Source organism: Asterias rubens, chromosome 18 (assembly GCF_902459465.1).
Source record: "Asterias rubens chromosome 18, eAstRub1.3, whole genome shotgun sequence".
Lineage (NCBI taxonomy): Eukaryota > Metazoa > Echinodermata > Asteroidea > Forcipulatida > Asteriidae > Asterias > Asterias rubens.
In genome coordinates, this window is record NC_047079.1 from 289,985 (window position 1) to 314,266 (window position 24,282).

General features: G+C 38.3%; 1 protein-coding gene across 1 annotated transcript in view; it reads right to left on the reverse strand.

The window, feature by feature from the left end:
- The window catches only part of LOC117302153 (vigilin-like), a 30,705-nt gene that overhangs the window by 4,225 nt on the left and 2,198 nt on the right, over positions 1 to 24,282 (reverse strand). Inside the window, exons 2-22 of the mRNA XM_033785957.1 lie at positions 18,763 to 19,061; positions 18,214 to 18,322; positions 17,834 to 17,949; positions 17,065 to 17,271; positions 16,060 to 16,275; positions 13,706 to 13,912; positions 13,242 to 13,349; positions 12,597 to 12,780; positions 11,431 to 11,570; positions 10,515 to 10,619; positions 9,934 to 10,134; positions 9,362 to 9,493; positions 8,239 to 8,457; positions 7,521 to 7,742; positions 7,001 to 7,219; positions 5,773 to 5,923; positions 3,905 to 4,032; positions 2,975 to 3,079; positions 1,634 to 1,768; positions 870 to 1,094; positions 12 to 230 (exon numbers count right to left, since the gene is read on the reverse strand). Coding sequence (XP_033641848.1) covers positions 12 to 230; positions 870 to 1,094; positions 1,634 to 1,768; positions 2,975 to 3,079; positions 3,905 to 4,032; positions 5,773 to 5,923; positions 7,001 to 7,219; positions 7,521 to 7,742; positions 8,239 to 8,457; positions 9,362 to 9,493; positions 9,934 to 10,134; positions 10,515 to 10,619; positions 11,431 to 11,570; positions 12,597 to 12,780; positions 13,242 to 13,349; positions 13,706 to 13,912; positions 16,060 to 16,275; positions 17,065 to 17,271; positions 17,834 to 17,949; positions 18,214 to 18,322; positions 18,763 to 19,029 — 3,615 coding nt within the window. The 5' untranslated portion in view covers positions 19,030 to 19,061. The remainder of the gene's footprint in view (positions 1 to 11; positions 231 to 869; positions 1,095 to 1,633; positions 1,769 to 2,974; positions 3,080 to 3,904; positions 4,033 to 5,772; positions 5,924 to 7,000; positions 7,220 to 7,520; positions 7,743 to 8,238; positions 8,458 to 9,361; positions 9,494 to 9,933; positions 10,135 to 10,514; positions 10,620 to 11,430; positions 11,571 to 12,596; positions 12,781 to 13,241; positions 13,350 to 13,705; positions 13,913 to 16,059; positions 16,276 to 17,064; positions 17,272 to 17,833; positions 17,950 to 18,213; positions 18,323 to 18,762; positions 19,062 to 24,282) is intronic.

Genomic DNA, 24,282 nt, shown 5'->3' on the forward strand with positions numbered 1-24,282 from the left:
CTTGTACTTACATATTCCTCCTGTCGATTGAGCAGATATTCCTGGCACTCATCTATATTCTCATCTAGACCAGTAATGGTTACTAGATTAGGATTAGCATCAGTACCACGAGGGAATCGGATATCCACTTTGTATAACTCCATGACTTTATTGATAGCTCTGCCCTTACCACCAATCAGTCTGCTATGTATACGATGATCTATCTCAATCTCTACAGTGTGTTGGTCCTCCTGTTGGTTCATTCAAATTCAAATCACTTTATTCAACATTGCTCAGGAGAAACGCAAATCCAATATGACATCTTTATAAATAAGAGGTGGGGGTGAAGCACGTGGTTTGTGTTCCAAATCAGTAGTTTTCGGAAATTCAACTTACTGTTTGAACAGGGGGTGAAGAAAAATGGTAAGTAGCTAGGAGGAGATGTGTGGATATTTGACATTAAATCTTCAAATAAGGTTCCGTTTATAAAACCAACGAGTCAAACTTGTCTTAAATTTGATAATACAATTTAAAGATACCACATCTGGACTTGCACTTTGTCCATATCCAATAAAACATTCCCATCGGAATATCATTCGAGGGAAATTGGTTCTTTTACTCTAGATTGTGAGATAACCAATTCCGGAATATATTACTATAGGGTACTATTTCATAGAACAGGCCCAACAAAATTATGCTTGAGAAAAGGCTACCAATATACTATGTCACATATACAATCTATGATAGGGATCATGCTCATTCTAGCCGAACATAAAATTATGAATCAGTGTTTTTTGACTAAGCATCTCCATGATATTGGGCCAATATCATCAACTTAGTGAGGTGGTCTTAGTTTGTGCAAATAAATAGAGTTTAATGATTGTACATACCAAGTTATGAACAATATCCAAAATGGCCTCCTTGGCTGCTTGAACACTCTTCTCATATCCAATGATAGTAATGATGTTAGGATTGGCAGCATTACGATCAGCAAACTGGATATTCTTCACCTTATGCTCCTCTTTGATCTTAGTAATAACTTGTCCTTTACGTCCAATGATCTTAGGGTGATACTTTACGTCAACAGCAACCTCCTCACTGTAGTTCTGAAGACGCTGTGTTAGAGACATGGTATAATAAGACATGTTAGGAATTCATCATTAAATCATCCAGTACATTGTGAAAGATGCATCAATCTAGAATAACTATTCAAATAAGTCATTAAGTATGAATTGGAATTTAAAAAAATGCCAATCTGGGGTCCATTTCACAAAAAGTTAAGATTGATCTCAACTGCAAATCAATCGCAGTTGCTAAGCAAAGTGTTATGTCACAATACAAATCAATATGGATATACTGACAATTTGTCTTGCGATGAATTTTATTACTTTGTGAAATCGAGCCATGATCAAGATATCTAAATGCATTTGGAACTGGTTCGTAAGATAAGCATTACCCGCTGCAGGATTCGAACTGCCTCTAGCTACTGGGCAATCTCAATGGTATAGTTGGTATGAAACTGCTCTAGAATTGTTTTTCTTTCTGAAACACTCAAGGAAGCTAAATCAATTACTAGGATCACTTCTATGACTAGTATTGAGAGCTGTGTTAAGATTTACGTGATAAACACACATCTAAGTCAAGATAAACTTACTCTATCTTCTTCAGATTGATGTAATTCTTCCACTCTAGCCTTCAATGCTTGTACAGCATTCTCTACATTAGGTGCTGGTCCACTCACTTTAACCTGGTTCGATTTCTGCAAAGCTGGTGGTATGGCAATGTTTACCTACAAACAAAATAACGATATTCATATTCTTTATATTCATGTTTTTTAGACCAAACTTGCAGCTGGACGCTGAATTACATTGGTTATTACACGGGAATAAAAATACATATCCTAACACTATTAACAAATTGACTTTCAAGGTACTGTCCCACTGAAATAGTTTTAACTTAACCTTTAGGCTTGAAATATTGAAAAATTATCCCAAGATGCTACAAGGTGCACCTTGATTGTTAGCCTGAACAGCTGACGTCACACTTCGAGGCTTGTGAATAACGCCAGAGACCTGCCTCCAAAAGCTGTGTGTAGATTCACCTTTGACCTCATTCATTTCACATTGAGATACGCAGTCATATTCTATTGCGGACTTGAGAGCAGTGTACTGTTTGGGCAGCTAGCTCATGTCACTGCACGTTTATCAAAATGACGTCATTGTATCCAATGGAATCACTGGATCTGGGTGGCACGGTTGGCTTGTGCGTAAAGCGCTCGCCTCTCACCAAGGTGACCCCGGTTCGATTCGTGGTCAGGGCCATGTGAGTTGAGTTGTGCGTTGGTTCTCTGCTGTGCCACGACGGTTTTCCAGACTATCCGGTTTTCCTCCCTCAGGAAAAAATCAAACACTTTCGATCTTGGCTGTGCTAGTGGTCATAATGGGTTGATGTGGCTGGCAGCTGAATGCGCTCTTGCATGCCTGCTTCTCGAACACGTTGTAGCCGCGTCCTTCGCAATTCAGCTCTTAGCTGCGAGTATTAGGACGATTAGCCCCCCAAATTATTATTATCTAGCGGCAGGGACCTGTCTTAAAGACAGGGGCCCAGTCTACTTGATTGTATCTTAATTCCCAACAATCCCTTCACTGTTTGAACAATATTTTTAACACTGTCTTATAGCATACTAGTATTTGCTTCCCAGTAAAAGCAAATTCTAAGTTTTTACTCATACAGGTTAAAGAAAGCAAATTATAGTCAATGCAAATGATAGTTTTAATACTAACAACCAATTGTGTATACTCAAAACATAAGGTACCAAGCTGACATGACAAAATGATATTTGATCAAATTACTTCATTGAAAAAAACAATCATTTGACCACTTAAAAACTGAATATTTTGTCAATTGTTTCTGTAAACAAAACATGAAATTTTAGTTGTGAAGAAAATGTTTAGCAAAAAGAATAAGCAAATGGGAAAAGAGAGGATACCCTTACCTCATAGGTGTCCATCAAATGTTTAATACCAGCTCCTTTCTGACCAATGACAAAACGATGGAAGTCAAATGGTACATCCACCTCTTCAGTAACTGGCACCAGTTTCTAGCAAGTCAAATAGCATCAGATTATATACAAGTTAACTTGATGTCAATGCTTACACAATAAGTGAGATTAACTGATGCTAATCAGGCATTGAAAGTAAACATTACTTCAGACCTGTAAAGTCTTGATTTTAAGAGTCAGACCTGTAAAGTCTTGATTTTAAAAGTCAGACCTGTAAAGTCTTGATTTTAAAAGTCAGACCTGTAAAGTCTTGATTTTAAGAGTCAGACCTGTAAAATCTTGATTTTAAGAGTCAGACCTGTAAAGTCTTGAATTTAAGAGTCAGACCTGTAAAGTCTTGAATTTAAGAGTCAGACCTGTAAAGTCTTGATTTTAAGAGTCAGACCTGTAAAGTCTTGATTTTAAGAGTCACACCTGTAAAGTCTTGATTTTAAGAGTTAGACCTGTAAAGTCTTGATTTTAAGAGTCAAACCTGTAAAGTCTTGATTGGACAAGGATTTTAAGAGTCAGACCTGTAAAGTCTTGATTTTAAGAGTCAGACCTTGTAAATATAATTAAGTTCTGTTGAGTATCAAAGTATATTTATCTATGACACTAATTAGGTAATTAGTGCTTGTTTATACAAATTTCGCATTCTGATTCTGGTCTTGAAAAAAACAAATTACGGTCCATATCAAAGCTGAGCTACATGTACAAGCATTGCAATATTGTGGGTTTCCCTTCCCCCAAAGTCAAGCCCTGCTCATCTCTTTAACAAGTTTCCACAAAAATTAGCAACAAGACACATTTTGGGAGCATAGCCAGACAGGATGGATGGCTATTTCACATCATTGTGGGTACAGCATTATTATAAACTTAACTAACCTCCAATGCTTCCTTGGCTTGCTCGCAGTTCTCCTTCTTTCCCGTGATCAGAATAGTGTCACATTTCTTGGGTTTATCCTCTTCATGAGCGTCGCCATTAGTATCACCATTCAGTACCACCTCACCCTCTACAATAAGAAAACCAAATATATTCATTATTGTATCAATTTAGGATACGTGAAAACATAATATTAATGTGAAATAATGAAGCATAGATATTTAACAAGTGGAAAAGTACTTAGACAATTAACAACATTTTAATCAAGTTCAAAATGTTCCTAATGGTTCCTATTTTGGGCTCTGACTCATATTTTTTTATTTCTGTTAATGTATTTCTCACAACATTTGTATTAACATCAGATTATTCAAGTTACAGACCTGCCAGCCTTGTAATTTTTTGTTGAGTACCACATTAACACAGCGGCATAAACCAGTTCGGCCAGTGCACGTCGGCATATGGCACAATGCTTACGGTCAGTCAGCAAAAACCATGGACCACTTCATTTAGACGAACCATTCATTTAATGTAATTATACATCATATTCACACAAAATACAGGCTACTTCATAATAAAACAAAGTTGTATCATATCAGTGTTTATCTTAGGGCTTGTTGATGTGGCCTTTTCTGACTTTTTGTGCTCGTGACCTTAACAGTCTGAAAAAAAATAATAAAAAAATAACCAGTTGACTGCTTTTTTTTTTTTTTAATATCACAAAAAAAAATTGCCAGGGGTTTCTCTCCGGGCGGTGAGCCCATTTTGACACATTTCTGATCCATAACATATATTAATTTCATTGACAAGCTCTGTTGAACAATGTTCCTAAATTATTAGTAACTTGAACTCGGAATGCAAATATAACTTGGTATCCATATTTGGTTGCCCAGTAAACGGACAAACGAAAGCCCACCGTAGAGTTTTCCAGTTCCACTTCAATTCAGGCATGCTTCAATTCATCATTTGTTTCCCTTATCAGGCTTATACAAAGATTACAGGCCATTAAATTCCCATTATTCTCCCCAAATTCTCGGGAGTTGGGGAAAATCGTGACGTAAATAATAACATGACTACCTCCTGACCTAAACTGCTGCCGCTCTTTGAGTGAGATGGCTAAATCAAATGAAGTGTGTGCACTGCCGACTGCACACATGCACTGTATTTTCCACGTTGAGGAAGAAACTTCTTCGGAGCATGCACTCTCTTTTTTCCGGGTGGAGGAGTACTTTTTCCCCCCATCACTGACACTTCGCCTTCGATCGGCGTCCATGGAGCATAGTATAAACACACGGCGACGCCGAACGAATTCGAGCCGAACACGTGCGTTGTGTGCATGTACATGTACATGTACATCCATGCATAAGGCTGTACACGTACTATACCAGGTTGACCGAACTGGTATGCGCCAATCCCACCCCCTCTGTTACGCATTGGTTTATTAGTTTTCCAGCGGGAGTAAGAATTTTAAAAATAATTCTAAGCACAACCTCTTTTTTATCAAAGCGCATAATGATCACTCAGATGTGGGGTGTTTTTGATCTGTTGTTTTTGCACTTGGGGTCGAACGAATAACAGTTGATGGGGTCGAACGAATAACAGTTGATTAAATTGAGAACAAAATTGTCCGTTCGTGCTGCAGTTTTAAAACACCGCGATATAGAGTTAGCTTTATGTACGTTCTGCAGAATACCTCATACCACGGTACTCAGGGGTGAAAATGCGTGCATGGTACGCAAAATGCGTACAGGTTGGCAGGTCTGAAGTTAGTTTCCACTCATCCCAAGCTCAAATATGTACAAACAATTACATCAACAGAAATGGTTGCATTAGTCATGCACACTAATGATGATTAAGGATAACTAGTGCTTACCTTCAGCTTGGTCAGCATTAGGATTGCGATCAGGAAACTTAATTCCTACTTCATACTGACTTGTGACAAGTTGAACCCGAGATCCTTTAGCACCCATGATGGTACGATGATGCTTCTGAGGTATTATACACTCAATGGTCACTTGAGCTTCCTGTAATACAATAATATCTATGGTTAGGACTCCTTCAGTTGACATCAATACAGTCATTGCTATTTAAAGGCAGTGGACACTATTGGTAATTGCTCAAAATAATTATTAGCTAAAAAACCTTACTTGGTAACGAGTAATGGGGAGAGGTTGATGGTATACAACATTGTGAGAAACAGCTCCCTCTGAAGTGACGTAGTTTTCGAGAAAGAAGTAATTTTCCACGAATTTGATTTCGAGACCTCAAGTTCAGAATTTGAGGTCTCGAAATCAAGCATCAGAAAGCACACAACTTCGTGTGACAAGGGTGTTTTTTTCTTTCATTATTATCTCGCAAGTTTGATGACCGATTGAGCCAAAAATTTCACAGGTTTGTTATTTTATGCACATGTTGAGATACACCAACTGTGAAGACTAGTCTTTGACAATTACCAATAGTGTCCACTGCCTTTACAGGAACACATTACCTTGGATCGGACGAGCTGGTCTTTGAAAAGCTTTTGAAAGCGTTTGTTAAGAAATGCATATGGTTAGAAAGATATTTTAAAAGTAGAATATAAAGATTCACACAAGTATCACTCCAAATTGCACGGTTTTCCTTTTACATCGCGAACTAACAAGGTCGAACATTTTATGGAGTCATAATGTTGACTTAAAAAAATGGCCTTTTTTTGCGACGTAAAGGAAAACCGTGTAATTTCGATGCATTTTTGTGTTGATAATTAAATTCTACTTTCAATTTGCATTTTACAACAAACGGTTTCAATTGCTTTTCAACTACCAACTCGACCGATCCATGGCAACATGTTCAATTAATAACAAGGATAATATTCCAATCACACTACTCAAATGTTTATACTTAAATCTATGCTGTGGTATTGCAGAACTCAAGAAAAAAGCACGACAAATTATTCTACAACTTCAACAGATTTTTTTTACATTTATCTGAATTCATTCAGAAAGTTAATGCTTCATTTGAATATACATGACAAACAACATTATTATTAGACTATTACAATAAGTTGGATGGTTGTAAAGGGTACGTTCATGATGACTAGAAGTCCAGACTACTATTCTTACCAAGTCAGCAACAATCTCAGCAATACGTGCAGTAGCTGCTTCCACACAGTTCTTAGCTCCTTTAACCATGACTCTATCACTCTTAGAACCATTACGAGGGAAACTCACGGTCACATTACCATTCTCATCTGCAATCTCTCTCAAAACCTGACCACGACGAGCTACAAAATGACGATGGTACTTTGGATCAACCGTGATTTCACATTCTGTGATGTTTTCCTGCAAACAAAATAATTCAAACTTAAAATAAGTGAATTGTTACTAAAGAAAGCTTTATACAATCAACAAATTACAAAAACATGGTTTAATTCAATGAAACAAAAATACCACAATTAACCCAGGCTCATACTTCCTGCAAATATTAAGCGAATTTTGATGTCACAAATTCGCAACGAATAATTTACCATAGTTGAGCACAGCGAAAACATAGTTGTGACGTTAATATTCGCTTCGTATTCCCATCAAGTATAAACCAGGCTTTAGGGTTTAAGAGAACTATCAGGCGGTGGTGTATACTAACCAGATCTTTGATGAGTTCTAGGAGTTTGTCCTTAGCCTTGCCAGTATTTTCCTTAGTTCCGATGATAGTTATCAGTGTTTTGTCCTCATCCCTAGTGGTTGGAAATACTACACGAGCTCCTGTTTCCTCACGTACTTGGCGAATATTAGCTCCTCCTCGTCCAATCAGGAACTTATGATATTCTGGTTTAGCATGAACCTCAATGGAATGGTTGGCTTGCTCCTACAAAACAGCAAATGACTTGTCAACTTTATGTAACAAACAATTTTGTAATAAATGGAATGCAATACTGCACGAGTGTTGTTTAGCTACCATTGGCTACTAATAACTTACAGACACTGTACACTATTGGTAATTGTCACAGACTAGTCTTCTCACTTGGTGTACCTAAACATAATATGTTTATAAAGAAAAGATAATATGCATAAAGAAACAAACCTGTGAAAATTTGAGCTCAATTGGTCACATAAGTTGCGAGAGAATAATGGAAGAAAACATTTCGAGACCTCAAGATCTAATTCTGAGGTCTCAAAAATCAAATTCAAATATTTCAGTGAGAAATTACTTCTTTCTCAAAAACTACGTTACTTCAGAGGGAGTCAGTTCTCACAATGTTTTATACTATCAACAGCTCTCCATTGATCAGCAAGTAAGTTTTCATGCTAACAATTAGTTTGAATATTTACCAACAGCGTCCAGTGCCTTTAACTGTACATACCTTTTCATTGGCCAGTTCAGTCAGTTTTTCTTTGGCTCTATCTACTTCCTCTTTAGGTCCTCTGATAGTGACCTTATCACTCTTAGATCCCTCACTAGGGAAATGTATATGTACACCTCCACATTCATCCATGATAGCACGTACCAGACGTCCCTTAGCACCAATAAGGGATTGATGAAACTTAGCTGGGATGCTCACCTCAGTCTCAGTGATATTGGCCTAGTAGTTCATAACAATAACAAATATGGCATGGTCAACAAAGCATATTCAAACAAACATCTTCAACTTGTATGCAATCAAGCTTTATGCCAAGGAGCTCTTCATGATTTCTAACATCCATCTCAGGATTGGATTGGACTTTCTCTTGGTCTTGGTCTTTCAATTTGGTTTTTATAATGGTTTTCACAGCCAATTTCAGCAAACATTTACTCAATTTTATCACGGTTCAAAATTCATGCATTTCCCCCTAATCCTCTTAAACTCGGATTTCTTTTTTAGGTAATAATGTATTCCATTTTTGTTTTTTGGGGGGCACACATAATTTCAATCTTCTGATTTAGATTAATTTCAGTCATTCTTTTTCATATCAGCATTCACAACTATACATTGACCATTGTTAGGTTGAATTTCTACTACCACACTTGATCAAATTGAATGTCTGACCAGCTGTTGCTGCCGCCACTTGCGCCTTTATGAAGTTCAAACAGGTGAAATTGCCTAGCTCCTTTCGACTGTTGAATGCCAATTAAACAGAGCATTTATTTATATAAAAAACCTGAATGAGCCGGATGTTAAAATAAATGGATTTTTGTTGAAATAGGCTGGGAAAACTTATTATTTGATTGTTTCAACCCTATCTTCTTTACATCTTCATTCTTTCTTTGTTAAAACCAATTTATATAAGAATTTGGTTTTAATGAACAAGTCATATGTTAAAGCATTTTGCACCTGATGTGACGTATGCATTATCCTTATGTGCTTTTTATCTGGCACTTTTTGCAACAAAACTATTCAAGAACGTGGCAATATCTAAGTTGCTCAAACTGACTGTTTTGACACAGTTCCTTGTTAATCCACTGATTTACTAAATGAATTTGAGCACTAAACAGATGACATTTCTTACCAGTTCATTTTGAATGGCAATGATTTGTGCCTTAGCTTTCTCTACATTCTTCTTCTTGCCAGTAATCTGTATGAGATCACTATCACTGCTCTCTGTAGGTATCTCAATACGTGTCTCTGTGTCTTCTTTGATCTATCAAATAAACAATAGTTCAATCATCAGTAAAACAAAGATTGTGTGTTACCTGCCTGTCATATGGCCAACAATCAACATTCATAAATACCTAAGACAGTTTCGCTATTCCTATTGGTGGAAAGCGTGTCACGTTGGGGTGTTTAAGCGGTTGATAATGACCAGCCGGAGCTGTTTATAACTAGTTGTTTTCAGGATGTTTGTACAGGTTGGCCCACAACCTCGCTCCCTTGATACCGTCTCATACAAATGCACCACACATACAAAGCTAGCAGCGTTCTTTATCAATTTAAAAACCTGTCGGGTTGTGGCAGTGCGATAAAGGCACTCGCCTAGGGCTCGGGCCTTTATCGCACGGCCACAACCCTGCCGGCTTTACACGGCCAATTAAGAACTCGTTGCTACCCTTTTGTTCCCTCAATCAAGAATATTGCTCTTACCTTATTAATGGTAGAACCACCTTTTCCAATGATATTCTTATGGAACTTCTTAAAGATGGGCACGCTCATCATAAAGTTATTGGTCACCAACTCTTGGGCTAGTTGCTGAAGAAACTTGTAGCATTTATCCACATCTTGCTTAGGTCCTCTCAATGTGACGACATCAGACTTCATGCCAGAATCAGGGAATGTAATCTGGACCTAAGGGGTCAAAGGTCAAAGTCATGACACATTAATTTTACTTATTATACAGGTACACAGCATCTATACCCAAGGTGTTTAATTTGGTTTACATACCTCATATATCAAATCCTCTAATCTGATTGGTTAAAAATGGAGTCGAAGTAATAGCAGGGTCCCCTTTTGTTTGTCAAGATGACGTCATTGTTAACTGTGCTTTCCCCCTTTGAAAACATGACTCACCTAGCCACACTATCCCATGCAAACAATGGTCAACAAGACTCATTATAGTCAGTTTGAAGAGCTCTATTTCTCAATCACTTCAATCACTCGGCTTTTCCTCAAACAGAATACAATGTAATATTTAGCTCAATGAAATCAATAGTGTTGATATTTCCTACCTGGTTGTATTTGTCACGGATATCTCTGATGTTTTCTCCCTTAGTACCAATGATGGAACGATGGAATCGATGCTCAATTAAGATGTCTTTACTTTTCTCATTCTCCTGATAAAGAGAATCAAATCAAATATGTTACACCTGTACTTGGGTAAACACTACCGAAAAGGATTCACACATCAACAAAAAACTATTCAGCGGTTTGTAAAGAGGCAGTTGAAGTTAATGATTGCATGACTGAACTACAATTATCATTAACTACACGTTTATTCATCATTGAAACAGGAATGAGGCACTACACAGTGATTAAGCTTAAAATCTGGTTTCCAGGTGATTGACAACAAGTTAATATCATAACAACATTTCGTTCACCAGTTGACACAAACTTTTGAAAGTGGAGATTATATTTAAAAAGATTTCACCTAATTGTACATTTAAGGCTGCGAGCGGTTTAAAAGCATTCCATATTTTTAACATATTATTTAGATCCAAAATGGAGTGTGGTAGACAGTAGCCACAAATACGCCTCTCTTAATATTTATGTATGAGGGTCTCACAATTCAAACCCAAAATGAGGCTACAGGCGCAGCCACTGCAAGTGGTGGGGGACGTGCGCCTATAGCTTTTTGGGGTAAGAATTATGACGTCATGCATGAATATTAAGAGAGACATATATCTTGCTGTATATAGGGTTCAAGGTCAACATGTTTATCCAAAACCAGGTTCAGAACGAAATTATCTTCACACATCCAACTTTGTATTACATCCAACTTTGTATTACATCCAACTTTGTTTACAAAATTGCAAGACAGTGGGTAACTTTATTATGTGTTAGGGGCAACTAGCTGCAACAAGTGACATTGGAAGTTACTTTGCATGACATTGGCAAGACTAACTATGAATTGATAAAGCATCCTACCATACGGGTGGCCAGTTCCACGAGTTGAGTCTTAGCTTGACGCACACCTTCAGGACTACCTTCAACACGAATCTCATTACTCTTCTCACTATCCGCAGGGATACGGATTGATACTCCAGTTTCCTTCTTGATGCGATTGACTGTAAAACAAACAACACATCATTACCATTAACTACTTACTTTATCCCCTTTATATAACTTGACCTAATAAGAAAATCACCTCATATATTTCAAGAAGTGTCTTTTTCAATTTCCTTTGGAACCCTGTAAAAGGGTCAAGGTACTTTTTGTAGGACAAAAAAAAACCACAATGTCCACAGATTTACATTAAACTTGCACGGTTTGACGAAAATGATGGTAGCAAGTTTCCCTGAAAAATACTACTTTGAGAAATGAGTAAAACAATGTCATGAAAATCATGAGACAAAATTATTTTAGCATGTTAAAACGTATTTTCATGACATTGTTTTACTCAAGAACTACAGCACCTCACATCCCTCAGTAACTAATATTTTACGTTACGCTTTCTACTATCGTTATCTTCAAAGGTTGTAAAGTTTAATGTAAATATGTGGACATTGTGATATGTGTTGCAAAAAGTACCAAAATCCTTTAAATGACATGAGAGAAAGAATAATGTTGAATGTGCGTCAATCAGAGGCAACACAGAGATGCCAACATTGAATTGTAAAAAAGAGTAGCATCTCCCAAAAGTTAAGGGCGAGCACAGCTTGGGCTCCCTAAACCGATCTTTCTATTACTCTCTACAATGCTAATTAGCTCATTTTCAGGCAGTGTTGTGAAATAACAATTACCTCTGTATACACTAACAGAACAGCTACAAATGTTTATAATGGCCAGTGAAAAAAAAATGGGGGAAAAAAAAAATTCACTCATCTTCTGACTTTGTTTAAAAAATAAATGTAACATAACAAAGGGTAGCCTTACTTAAATGTTTTTGTTTTAATGATCAGAAATGCAACAACAAACAATTGGGAGAGAGAAAAAAAAAAAAAATATTATAAAAAATTATATTGGCCGGCTTGTTTAGCGTGTTTTATTGAGTATTATTGTAGCGTCGTAGTCAAGGCTCGAAATCGTATTTGCTACGCCCAAATCGTGTATGTTGGTATCTCTGTTATCCCATTCTGTACTGCAGTCATTACCATTAGCACCACCCTTGCCAATAATGTGCTTGTGGAACTTGGGATCTATCTTGACAACAGCAAAATCCAATCGACTCTGTAGATCTCGTGAGATTTCTTCAAGAGCCCGACGTGCCTCTTCCACCTGTTCTGGAGGTCCCTCCAATGTGATCTTATCACGCCCTTCCTCAAACTCCACATGAACCTGGATCAAAAAGAAAAGACATTCCTTAATGAAAGGGCTTCAAACAGTCGCACTCAAATTTGAAATGTAATTTCAGAACATTATATTTCTTGTCTCATATCTATTTACTTTCTGCCTCTCTTGGTAAAATTTTCCAGCAAATGAGGGACCACTTTAAACCATTCAACCACAAGAAGTCTGAAGGCAACTGTGCAAAGAACGCAAACGTTTTTGTTCGCACAATGCGTAATATATGCACTCACAACATGATAACTTATTGTAGGCTCACCGATTTTTTCATTAAAAACCATTGTTAATGATATTGAACAATTAGTTATGAGGGTTCATTGTGATTGGGCCCTGATTCTACAATAAACATTGCACCAGTCTGAGTTACACAAACAGTTATTGTCAGCACACACTCATTCCTTTAAACATGGGATTTGGACAGATTTAATACATAAGCATGTGCAACGACTTACATTAGACAGGTTCTGTGTAATGCTGCGGATGTTCTTTCCTTGCCGTCCTATGATGAAGCGATGCAACCAAGCTGGGGCACCAACCTCACTGATGACAACACTATTAGCCTGTTACAAATCACAAACAACTCACATTATTCCATACTCAAATAGTAGACACGTTTGATGTTGAATAGAGGAGTCAGCAATATTGCTGTTTTGCAATAGACCCTTTGCAATACGCGCAGCGTACTTGCTTGTGCCTATCCTGGGTGTCATTTTGGGTGTCAAAATTGTATACAAACATGCTCAAAAGAGAGTTGACACCCAAAATTACGTGCTATGCTCGGAAGCACATTCTGTATACAGGTTACGCTGAGTTCACGCGCATGTTGTACGCACAGAGAACAGCTATTGTCCAATGATGTGCTTCCTTTTTGAGAGTGTGACAGCAAATGTAACGGTCTATATGTTTGCATTCATACCTTGTCATACACCATGGTAATGGCTTGTCCAAGTTGATGTTGTTCACCACGCAGTGTAATAGTCTCAGACACTGTATCCAGGCTTGGCATCTCCACAGATACACCTGTCTTTTCCAGAATCTCTGTTATATTACTGCCTCTTGGTCCAATCACATACTTATGCTGACACTTACGCACCTCAAGAGATACAGTAGTAGTCTTCAACTTCTGTACAAATTCAACAAGAAAATTTATAATTAAGTCTCACATTTAATCCTGTACATAAGCAAATCAAAATTTTAAATGAGTTTATCTCACAACAAATTCATACAATGTTGTAACCTTACAGAGTCCACATTGTAAACATAAACATGTTTTTTTCTTCTTTTCCGAACATAAAACTAAACCATACTACTGTTTAAAGCTTCTCTCAAGCTGAATACGTGTTATGCTATTACACTGATTAGAAAGATAGCACATGAGGGACAAAAACGTATGATAAACTGATGTCCTTCCGTTAAAACTGATATCAAACCTAATTTCTACTTGAACATCAAATAGGACACAAAGGCAGTAAATTCAGAGGTGGCATGAGGGCTGTTGGCTCACTTGCTCCTATTAATTCATGTCCCTGCCTACGGCACCCAGAGCTACCAGCCAATAAAGTTATCACGTGGGAGCCCACTTTGGAGCCCACTCACAGCAGGTGCGGCCCCAGATTTGATTGAGGATGCAGGAGTTAATAACAAGGAGAAGCTAATCAGCAGAGATGCCAACATTGAATTTTAAAAAAGAGTAGCATCTCCCAAATGTTAAGGGCGAGCGCAGCTTGGGCTCCCTAAACCGATCTTTCAATTACTCTCTACAATGCTAATTAGCTTATTTTCAGGCATTGTTGTGAAATAACAATTACCTGTATGCATCAACAGAACAGCTACAAATGTTTATAATGGCCAGTGAAAAAAAACTTGAAAAAAAAACCGGATTTCCCTCATCTTCTGACTGGGTTTCAAAAATAAATGTAACATAACAAAGGGTGGCCTTACTTAAATGTAACATAAAAAAGGGTGGCCTTACTTAAATGTTTTTGTTTTAATGATCAGAAACGCAACAACAAGCTATTGGGAGAGAGAGGAAAAAAAAAAGAAAAAAAAAACGTGTCCGGATTTTGGGCAAAAAATACGTGTCCGTATTTTGGGCATTGTCTGGACATCGGCGCTACAAAATTACTGGTAGGAAAACATGGAAACTGTTTAGCTTAGACCTCACAGGCTACTCAGTTGAAGGTATTTTTGTTCAGAAGGTCTCCTTTTTTTGTCGCCATTATTTCGTACTTTTTTTGTCAAGCTTCGATGAAGTACATCTACAGCCAGCGTGGGCACAATAATAGTGGATACATGAGGAATGAGGTTACTGTGACACGTTAGCTCACACACACAACCTCATTCCCCACGCACGTGTGCACTATTCCCCACGCACGTGTGCACTATTCCCCACGCACGTGTGCACTATTCCCCATCGTGTAATGGAGATCAATGGGTACGATCTTGCAGAAATGCACTAGCGTAAAAAAATGCACACTCAGTCGGCCAGCCAGCGGGGGAGGGCACGCAACAATCATTACGTCGAGACACGTACATTGTTCGAGTGAATTCGCCGCTATTATTCAACACTGCGTTCTAAAATTAAAAGTGTTTTTTCTTTTCTTTTACAATTGTTTTGATATTTTTCTTAATTTTTATTTCCACTTAATAGTTCATTAGTTGTTTGCATGTATTGTACGATTTAATAAAATTATATTGGGTGGCTTGTTTAGCGTGTTTTATCGAGTATTATCGTAGCGTCGTAGTCACGGATCGAAATCGTATTTGCTACGCCCAAATGGTGTATGTTGGTATCTCTGAATCAGATTCAGTTGTACATGTATGCAGGATAGAGTTGTGTGGCATGTCAGACATCGAGCCCAACTCAAACATGCGGCAATGCGACAAATTGGTTCGACTGAGTGAGTGAGTGAGTGAGTGAGTGAGTGTCAGTGATGTTGTTGGCAAGTTATGGTAGGCCTGTTGACCATACACTAACCAGAGGGGGCATCTGGATGTGATTTGAGTATGGCCACTTAACTTGTGTATGAAAGTACAAGTAGACAGCAATTTCTAACTGTCTGCTAAAACCCTGCAAAAGGTTTATCGTGATTCAGAACCCCAATGCTTATGGGTAGGCAGATGGGGCATTTACTACCGCGGTGTATGTTGTCATGCACGACGTGCGCACGCATCGCCTATATCTTTATGTGAGTTCAACAGTGCCCTCTCTTGATATTTTGCTATTTGCGATAAACCTTATGCAGCAGGATACTTGAGACAAATGCTTACCTTCTCATTGTAAGTAGCATTGATCCAATCTATAGCATCTTTCACACCTTCCTTCTCTCCAGATACAACAATCTCATCAGTGAGTGCACTGGGTGGTGGCACATGGATCTTGGCACCTGTCTTGGCTTTCACTTCCTTGATATAATTCTTATCAGGTCCTTCAATGAATGGATGGTACACACGAGGAATGCTAAGACGCTCAAAAGCTAGCTTGGCCTGTAATAAGACAAATAATCATCATACTTATTATACGACCAATATGCAAGAACTAAACAGCACAATACTCAATTCAACTTTGGTTTGGGTATTTATCTAGACTAAAGGACTGTCAACTAATGATTACTCTACTCCGTCAGTAAGCCAATACATTATACAACCACTGGTCTTAACACAATCTGGCTTCAATGCCATTGTACTGCCATTAAAAGGTTCCCACAGAAGTAAGGTTTAAAATGAAGTTTCAAACCTAAGCAAAGTTCAAATCTCAATAGTTGCTTGAATAAAATGTATGCAAAAAACTTGATTAATAATGCATTTCCAGTGGACTTCCGGTTGGTGTAAGTACACCGCATGAAATGGGTGTGGTTTATGGTTGAATAACATAAATTTGAGCTGATTAATGTTATTGAGATACATGTACCATGAGACAAGTGACATCATATAAGAAGATGGTGTTACATAAGACCATGTAGTGCATAGATCGGTCGTGCGTACATACATGCCATAAGGCGTACACAACATTTTCTGGTTCTTCATTGACAGGATAAAAGTCACGTGCTGGTGGCAACGCACAAAAAATGAACATGGAAGATAGGCCTTAAACCACTATGGATGCGCTAAAGTCACACGCCGGTAGAAGATAAGCGTTGGAGATAGGCTAATAGCTGCGCCCAAGCCAGAACCCACGTATGTACGCCAGGCTGCTCTAGGTATTATACTCAATATCTTTGCATTAGATATGACAAGATTGTTTCATTGAATATGTTGCTAATGTAAGACTATTACCTGTTCCTCAGAGATGAGTTGTATCTCATGACGAGCTCTCTCTATACCTTCCTTAGGTCCCACAATATGAATCAGATCAGAGGTGTCATTAGGAGTTGGGATGTTGATCTTAGTAGCAGTAATATTCTCCAGCTCTTTCATCTTACTTCCTCCTTTACCAATGATGAAACGATGGTGCTCCTTAGGGATCGGGATACTGATGTTGGCCTGCAACACAAATGCATATTAGTTTAAGATTTTCTGGCATGTTAATCCGGAGGTCGTTGGTTCGAGTCCCACTCTAGTAAATTCTTTGTTCAAACCCCAAAATCATTTAAATATTTACCCTAAGCAATCCACCTCCAATTCAATTCAATGAGAAGGAATAACTTTGTACAACTGTAGATGGTTCCCACTTGATACCCACTGTGTAAAGTCAGCCACAGTGTAAAGTCGGCATGTTGTATGCTCATACAGCATGCAGGAATTTTCAAATTATTGTTCATGATTGGTTGGTGAACCAATTGGCTGCCTAGAAAGGTTAGAATGTTTGACAAAGCTCAAAGCCATAACCCAAATCGCATACGATGGCGTCTATTGGGAACTGGCAATATGAGAAGCAGTTTTTTGTGAATTTGAATGTTATTACAAACTAGAAAAATATAGGTTTGGTTATTAAAGCATAGTCAACTTACAAGAAAAATAAAACGCATTTGACCTATTCAAGAGAGTTAAACTCTTCCAAAAAGACTAGGAAACCTTGCACATATAGTTGCTGCATTGTACATACCTGTGTTTGCAGTCTATTGAGGACTTCCCTACGTGCTGCCATGACTGATAAGGGTTTCCCAGTCACAACAATTGTCAGGCTTTGGTCCCTTGCCAAACTCATTTCAATTGAAGCTCCTAAATTAAGTATATAAAAAAGAAATAATTTAGTTGACAAGTTTCTTAAATCCAACAGAAACAGCTGACGACCTCTTATCTCCGAAATGATTGTACATTTTCTCTCCCTTTTTCCAATTTGGATTTATAAACATTAAACTTTTTTTATATTTATTCAAACCATAGATTACCAAGGTAAAATGTGTGAAACTACTTGATTTGATGTGTGATTCCATGTAGTTTACAAAAACACTACAACTATTTGTATTTGGTTTTAAAATTCACCTGTTGACTTCATGATCTCTGCACAGATTCTGCCGGATTGTGAATCACTTTCTCCAAAGCCTTGATTCATCTCCTTGTATCGACGTTCCTCCAAAGGCACATAGAAAACCTGGCCAGGTAAAAACATCATCAAACCATAAAGACAAATAAGAAATCAACTGCATGATATTTAAAAAAGGAAAGAGGTTGATTTGTTTACTGTAGGATTAACTAATTTAAAGTCATTAACATAAAAATTATAAGGTTTCTAAATACAATGTCCTTTTATACAAACATTCCTGACCTACCATTCCTATTTTGTAATAAGCACATAATCTTTACTACATGTACAACCAATTTCTTTTAGAGGGTCTTAAACACATGTAGGCTTAATACCTTATTGTATACTTAACAAACCACATTTTTTTTATATAATTAGTTTATCTAATATGTTTCTATTTTATTGTTACTAAATTTGTTGTTTGTTTGTGGGTTGTTGTTTTGTTTTCTTAAGGTTAGAGGAAGTAATTTTATGTGAGAAGATTAATCACCCTTAATTGCTAAGTGTACCTGAGTAATAGTGGAAGACTTGACAGCCATTCTGGCATAGGATGCCATCCGTGGCAACATGGCACCAGGAACCCCCTCACTACTCTGATCATTTGCAGCTCCAACTGCTGTTGCCAATGGGGGAAACACTTCATCATAGGTTGGTGGTTCATAAGCTTCATCATCTAGACTGATTACTGTGGGGTTACTATCTCCCATTGGTCCAGGTATTGGCCCAAATCCTGGAGGGGGACGGGTGGATGCTACTGCTGCTGTGTCCGTATTCATGGTCTTGGCCGTTATCAAGTCAAACAGATCCACTGGAAATACACAAGAAAACAACAAATGGCAGTTTTATATCAACCATCCTTACCTTCAGAATAAATCAACCATTCATTAGTTTTTGACTTTAAAGACCTGCTTGAACGAAAATGTCAAGTCGTGAACTTTGCTGAATTCCACTTAAAATGTTTTCGATGAATAAGGAAATCGAGTCATATGATTATGAATAGGTTTCAATTGTGTAAAAAAACAATCTTTTTGTATGCCCTTGTCCAGAGCTTTTCTGCGAGATTTCGAAAAGCCCCGTTACGTAATCACTCTCAAAACGTCATAAGTAGATAAAGCCGCTTTGTTGCAGCGTGGATGTATAACAAAGCAAACTCCCACAAATGAACTCAGCGGCATTGTCCTTTGGCGCCCGCTCTCAACGGCAGAAGTGTGTTTAGTTTTTCAAAAAACCTTTAGGTAGGGGCCTGATTTTTTAGTCGATAATTACGAAAAGTTCAGAAGTGTACACATATCAAAATTACATTAAAATGGTAAACAAGTGCATTATAAACAAGTAAAAATACAATTTCTGTTGAAAACATTCCGCTCAGGTAGCTGTTTAAGAATCACAAAATCACAAATTTGCTAAGGGTAAAAAATTAAGATAATTTATAACTATTCATTAAAATAAATTCACTTTCAAATGAGTGAACATCTGAACATTGTGCCTTTTTGTATGGGGCTGATGATAGTCTGACGCATACTTTTGCCTAGTACACATCTGAATGGTATTTGCCAATGAAAGTATGGTATATTGCCAATGTGATTGGATAAATCCTTTTGCCTAGTACACATCTGAATGGTATTTGCCAATGAAAGTACGGTATATTGCCAATGTGATTGGATAAATCCTTTTGCCTAGTACACATATGAATGGTATTTGCCAATGAAAGTACGGTATATTGCCAATGTGATTGGATAAATCCTTTTTCAGTGGTAGGTCTAATTGAAGTCCCAACTTTGATCATCTCTGCTTTGAGGTGGAGGGGGGGGGGGGGGTGGGTCTGGAAGTGGTTCATGTAGATTATAAACATGGTCGCAACACGGTTTAATACACAAACATCGCCTTTAACAGAGGCATAAACAATCATTTGAAATAACCTTAATAAAATGTGAGGCACAAGGAAAGGTTTGGTAAAATTTGTGAAGAATACTTATGGACATATCACTGGTTTTGTTAAAAAAATTAACTTGGAAACATTAGGCCGGGCGAAGCACATACCGTCGGCGTACGTAGCTCAATGAACATCTGTTGTGCAATATCGAGACTGAGCAGCGCAATTAACAGATTGCTACCTTTACGAACTCGCAGCCGGGTACATTACTACACGTACACACACACGCTATTGTATACGTCGTCCGTGCAATACTAGAACTACTATCAACACTGGATAAACGATGTATTTTCTCATAAGAAAATGTGTATTTTCTAATGCTTTATATCAAATGTGAAAACATTTTTGAAAAAAAGGAAACATAAAACCTTATTTTGTCACACGGGAGTGGGATCGGGGTTGTTTTATTTTATTTTGTCTGTAAACTTTATTTGTGTACGTCCGATCCAACCTGACCATTTTAGTAATCATAAACTGAGTATGCTAGTCAAACAAATTGAGCTCCTGGACAATCTAAGAAGAGTGTTGTTTTAGGAGCTCAAATTGAGCTCCTGAGTATTCTCAGGAGAGCGATTAAAAGAGCTCCTTCTATTTCTATAAACGAAGGTCTGAACAATTACTTTAAAAAATTGTTTTATTAATAATAATAATAATAATAACCAAATTTATAAAGCGCCTTTTCCAAAGGATGCAAAGCGCTAGGGATAATGCAACCAAAAACCAAAAAGAGAAAATGACTAGAATCAAAAACACATTAGATGGAACGATTAAACAGATGTGTTTTTAAAAGTCCTTTAAACTGTTCTACAGAAGAAGCGTTGCGGATGTTTGTTGGGAGTGAGTTCCAGTTGCGGGGACCAGTGATGGAGAATGCACGGTCTCCAAACTTCCTTGGATTCGAGGTACTACTAGATTGGATTGAGATCGAAGACCTTCACGTTTGGGTTTGCTGAGATCTAGTGTGTCTGAAATGTAGGATGGGAAAGTATTGGATACAGTTTTGAACATGTTCAGTGCCGTCTTAAAATTGATCCGCTGGTCAACCGGAAGCCAATGGAGATCCGTGAGCAGAGGTGTGGCATGGGAATACTTTGGCTTCTTATGGATCAGTCGAGCGGCCTTGTTTTGGAGTTTTTGTAAGCGGTTGAGATCGTGTTGCTTCAGTCCAGTGAGAAGGGAGTTACAGTAGTCCAGGCGTGAGAGTACCAGTGCACGAACAACAGAATGACAGGTGTCATAATCCAGGTATTTGCGTATCATTGTGATGTTGGGTATGTGATAGTTAACGGACCTGCAGAGACCAGTGACATGTTAACTCATTGACATGGAGTTGTCAAAAGTTACTCCCAGGTTCCGAACGGATGAGACAGGATTGATGGTTGCCATTCCTATGGTGAGGGTTAGTAGCTCAAGACGTTTGTAGTGATATGGTGACGATGCTATGAAAAACTCTGTTTTGTTTTCATTCAGCATGAGTTTGTTTGCGAGCATCCAGGTTTGGACCTCCTGGATACAGTTGGATAGCCTAAACAAGCAGCCCTCGGCATCACACGGGATGGTAGGATCAAAACCTAGGTAAATTTAAATGTCATCAGCATACATGTGGTAGTTGACTCCATGCCGATGAAGGATGTCCCCGATAGGAGTAACGTACATGGTGAATGCACGTGGACCGATAACAGAACCTTGAGGGACACCAAACTCAAGGTGATGGACATCAGAGTTGGCACCTGCGGCATGGACCCAATGTGTTCTTCTTGTAAAGTAGGACGAGAACCACTGAAGAGCAGTTCGTAGTAGGATATCGTGGTCAAGGGTATCAAAAGCAGCAGAGAGGTCGAGCATTACTAAGAAAACGGCTCTGCTGCCGTCCATTATGCGGAGGATGTCGTTGTGTACCCTGAGAAGAGCTGTCTCGGTGCTGTGACCAACTCTGTATGCTGACTGCAATGGGTCGAGTAGCTTGTGGTCGTCCAGGTATTGAGTGAGTTGGGAGCAGACTACCGTTTCAATGACTTTGGACAGGTAGCGGATGTTGGAAACTGGGCGATAGTTCTTGAGTTCTTCTTTATCCATTGAAGGCTTTTTCAAGATTTCTGTTACTATTGCATCCCCCAGACTCTTTGGAAAGACACCTGACTGTAGGGATGCATTTACAATCTCAGTCAGCTTGGGAAGGAATGTCATGATGTGACGCTTGAGTACTGATGTGGGAATTGGATCCAGCTGGCATGATTTGTTGGTGGATCGCTGAACAATCTTCAAGAGTTTTTCCGAAGTAACAGGATGAAAATCCGACAACTGGCAATCTGAAGACCGACAATTGCTCATCGACGTGTTGATCAGCAATAAACAAACGAATGTTCTTTACCTTACGACGTCCACCTCGACGACTTCGGTAGTGAAATATACCCAAGGTTTTAAGACTATTGGTGACATCCAACGGAAGCCGTGTTGTTTTGCCATGGTTCAGTGCAAGTAGCTCACTCTTTGTATACTGTTTACGGTTATTTATTGTGAGTTGATCAGCGAAAGCACTTCCATTCAAATTGTTTGAAGAGAATCCATTGTCATTGTATTGAGTCATTGTCATGCAATTGGTAGGGTAGCCAGTGCAGTAGCTATAGCAAAGCCACAATAGCGTAACACTTACAGTTTGAAGACCAACATGAGTCACAAACATCTTGGAAATTCTCCTTGAAGACTCAAGTGTAGCAATTCAGAGTCTGACCAGTATGGGGACATCATAGTAGATGTTGAATGATCTCAAAAAGGATGCCAAATCAAACTTGAAAATGTCACAAAAATTGAAAAATAGGGCGAACTTTTTGGAGCAAAATCCCTGAGGTGGCAGCAGCATGAACAGCGCCCTCTATTGTTACTAAACATATACTCTTTATGTTCAGGGTTCGAAATTAGCAGTCGCCCGGTCGCCAAACGCGAGTGAAAATAGCGGCGGGCGAGTGAAAACCCTTTCTCACTAGCCCGTCGGGCGAGTCAAATAATTATTCCTTTTCACATATAAATGAGGGTTCAGTGGCAAAATCCCACAGAAAACTTTTACTAAAGCTTTTAAACTAGTAAGTTTGACAATTCTAGATACTTGCTAGATTTAATTTTGCCGTGATCAGGACCGGAATTGCTGTCGGTCGTTTCAGAAAACACGTACAATCAATTGAAAACACGATGCACAAACCACATGGTGACGAGTATCCTTACAGTACATGTACATGTCCACGGTCGCCCACTGCCAGTCCATGTCCATGCAGTATGCACAGCACATACACAACACACACACAGTCGTCCAAAGTCCATTCTGACCAACACTCTGCACGACACTCTGGCCGTTGATGGCTGTTGATAATTCCATATTCATGATGTTCTTGACTAGACTTCAATGCAGTACACGTTCGCGAACGGAGTAAATAATTGCCGCACGTTGTGCATAATGCCTGCACACTGTGCACAATGTACAGACTTGGAGGAATTCCAATAACATGGACAACTTTTGCCAACAGAGGGCGTTGCGAGGCAAAGTTCATTGAATTATTTCTCGATTGTACGTTGTTGACTGATCGTTGATTCATGAAGATTTTGTTGCAAACGGAGTTCTAAAAATTCAGATATAAAATCCTCCAAAAAAGCAATTTTAACTTCATTTTCATTTTTACTTTTTTTTTGAAAATTTTGTGTATAAATACATGCGGGCTAGTGAAAAAACCTGCAGGCGATCGAGAATTGTGGTTGACTCGCCCGGCGGGCGATTGACAAAAAAAGTTAAGGGAACCCCTGATGTTTGAAAAAATAAAAACTCTATTTCCAGGTGCTTTTAAAGGCTTAAAATAATGATCAGTGTTGTAACTAGGAAATTTTTAGTGGTGGGCAGCTGAATTTAAATTTGGTCAGAGATTGCGAGCAGTGCGCACGTACTCTGTTATAAGGATTGTTTTCAGGGCTAAATATTAACATTCCAATCACTTATTTTGCACAATGTGCAAAATGCACATCATGTAAGATTCAAGAACCACAATTTTAAAATATAATACAACTATTACAAAAATGTACCTATACGAAATAATTGTGATGCATTTGTAAA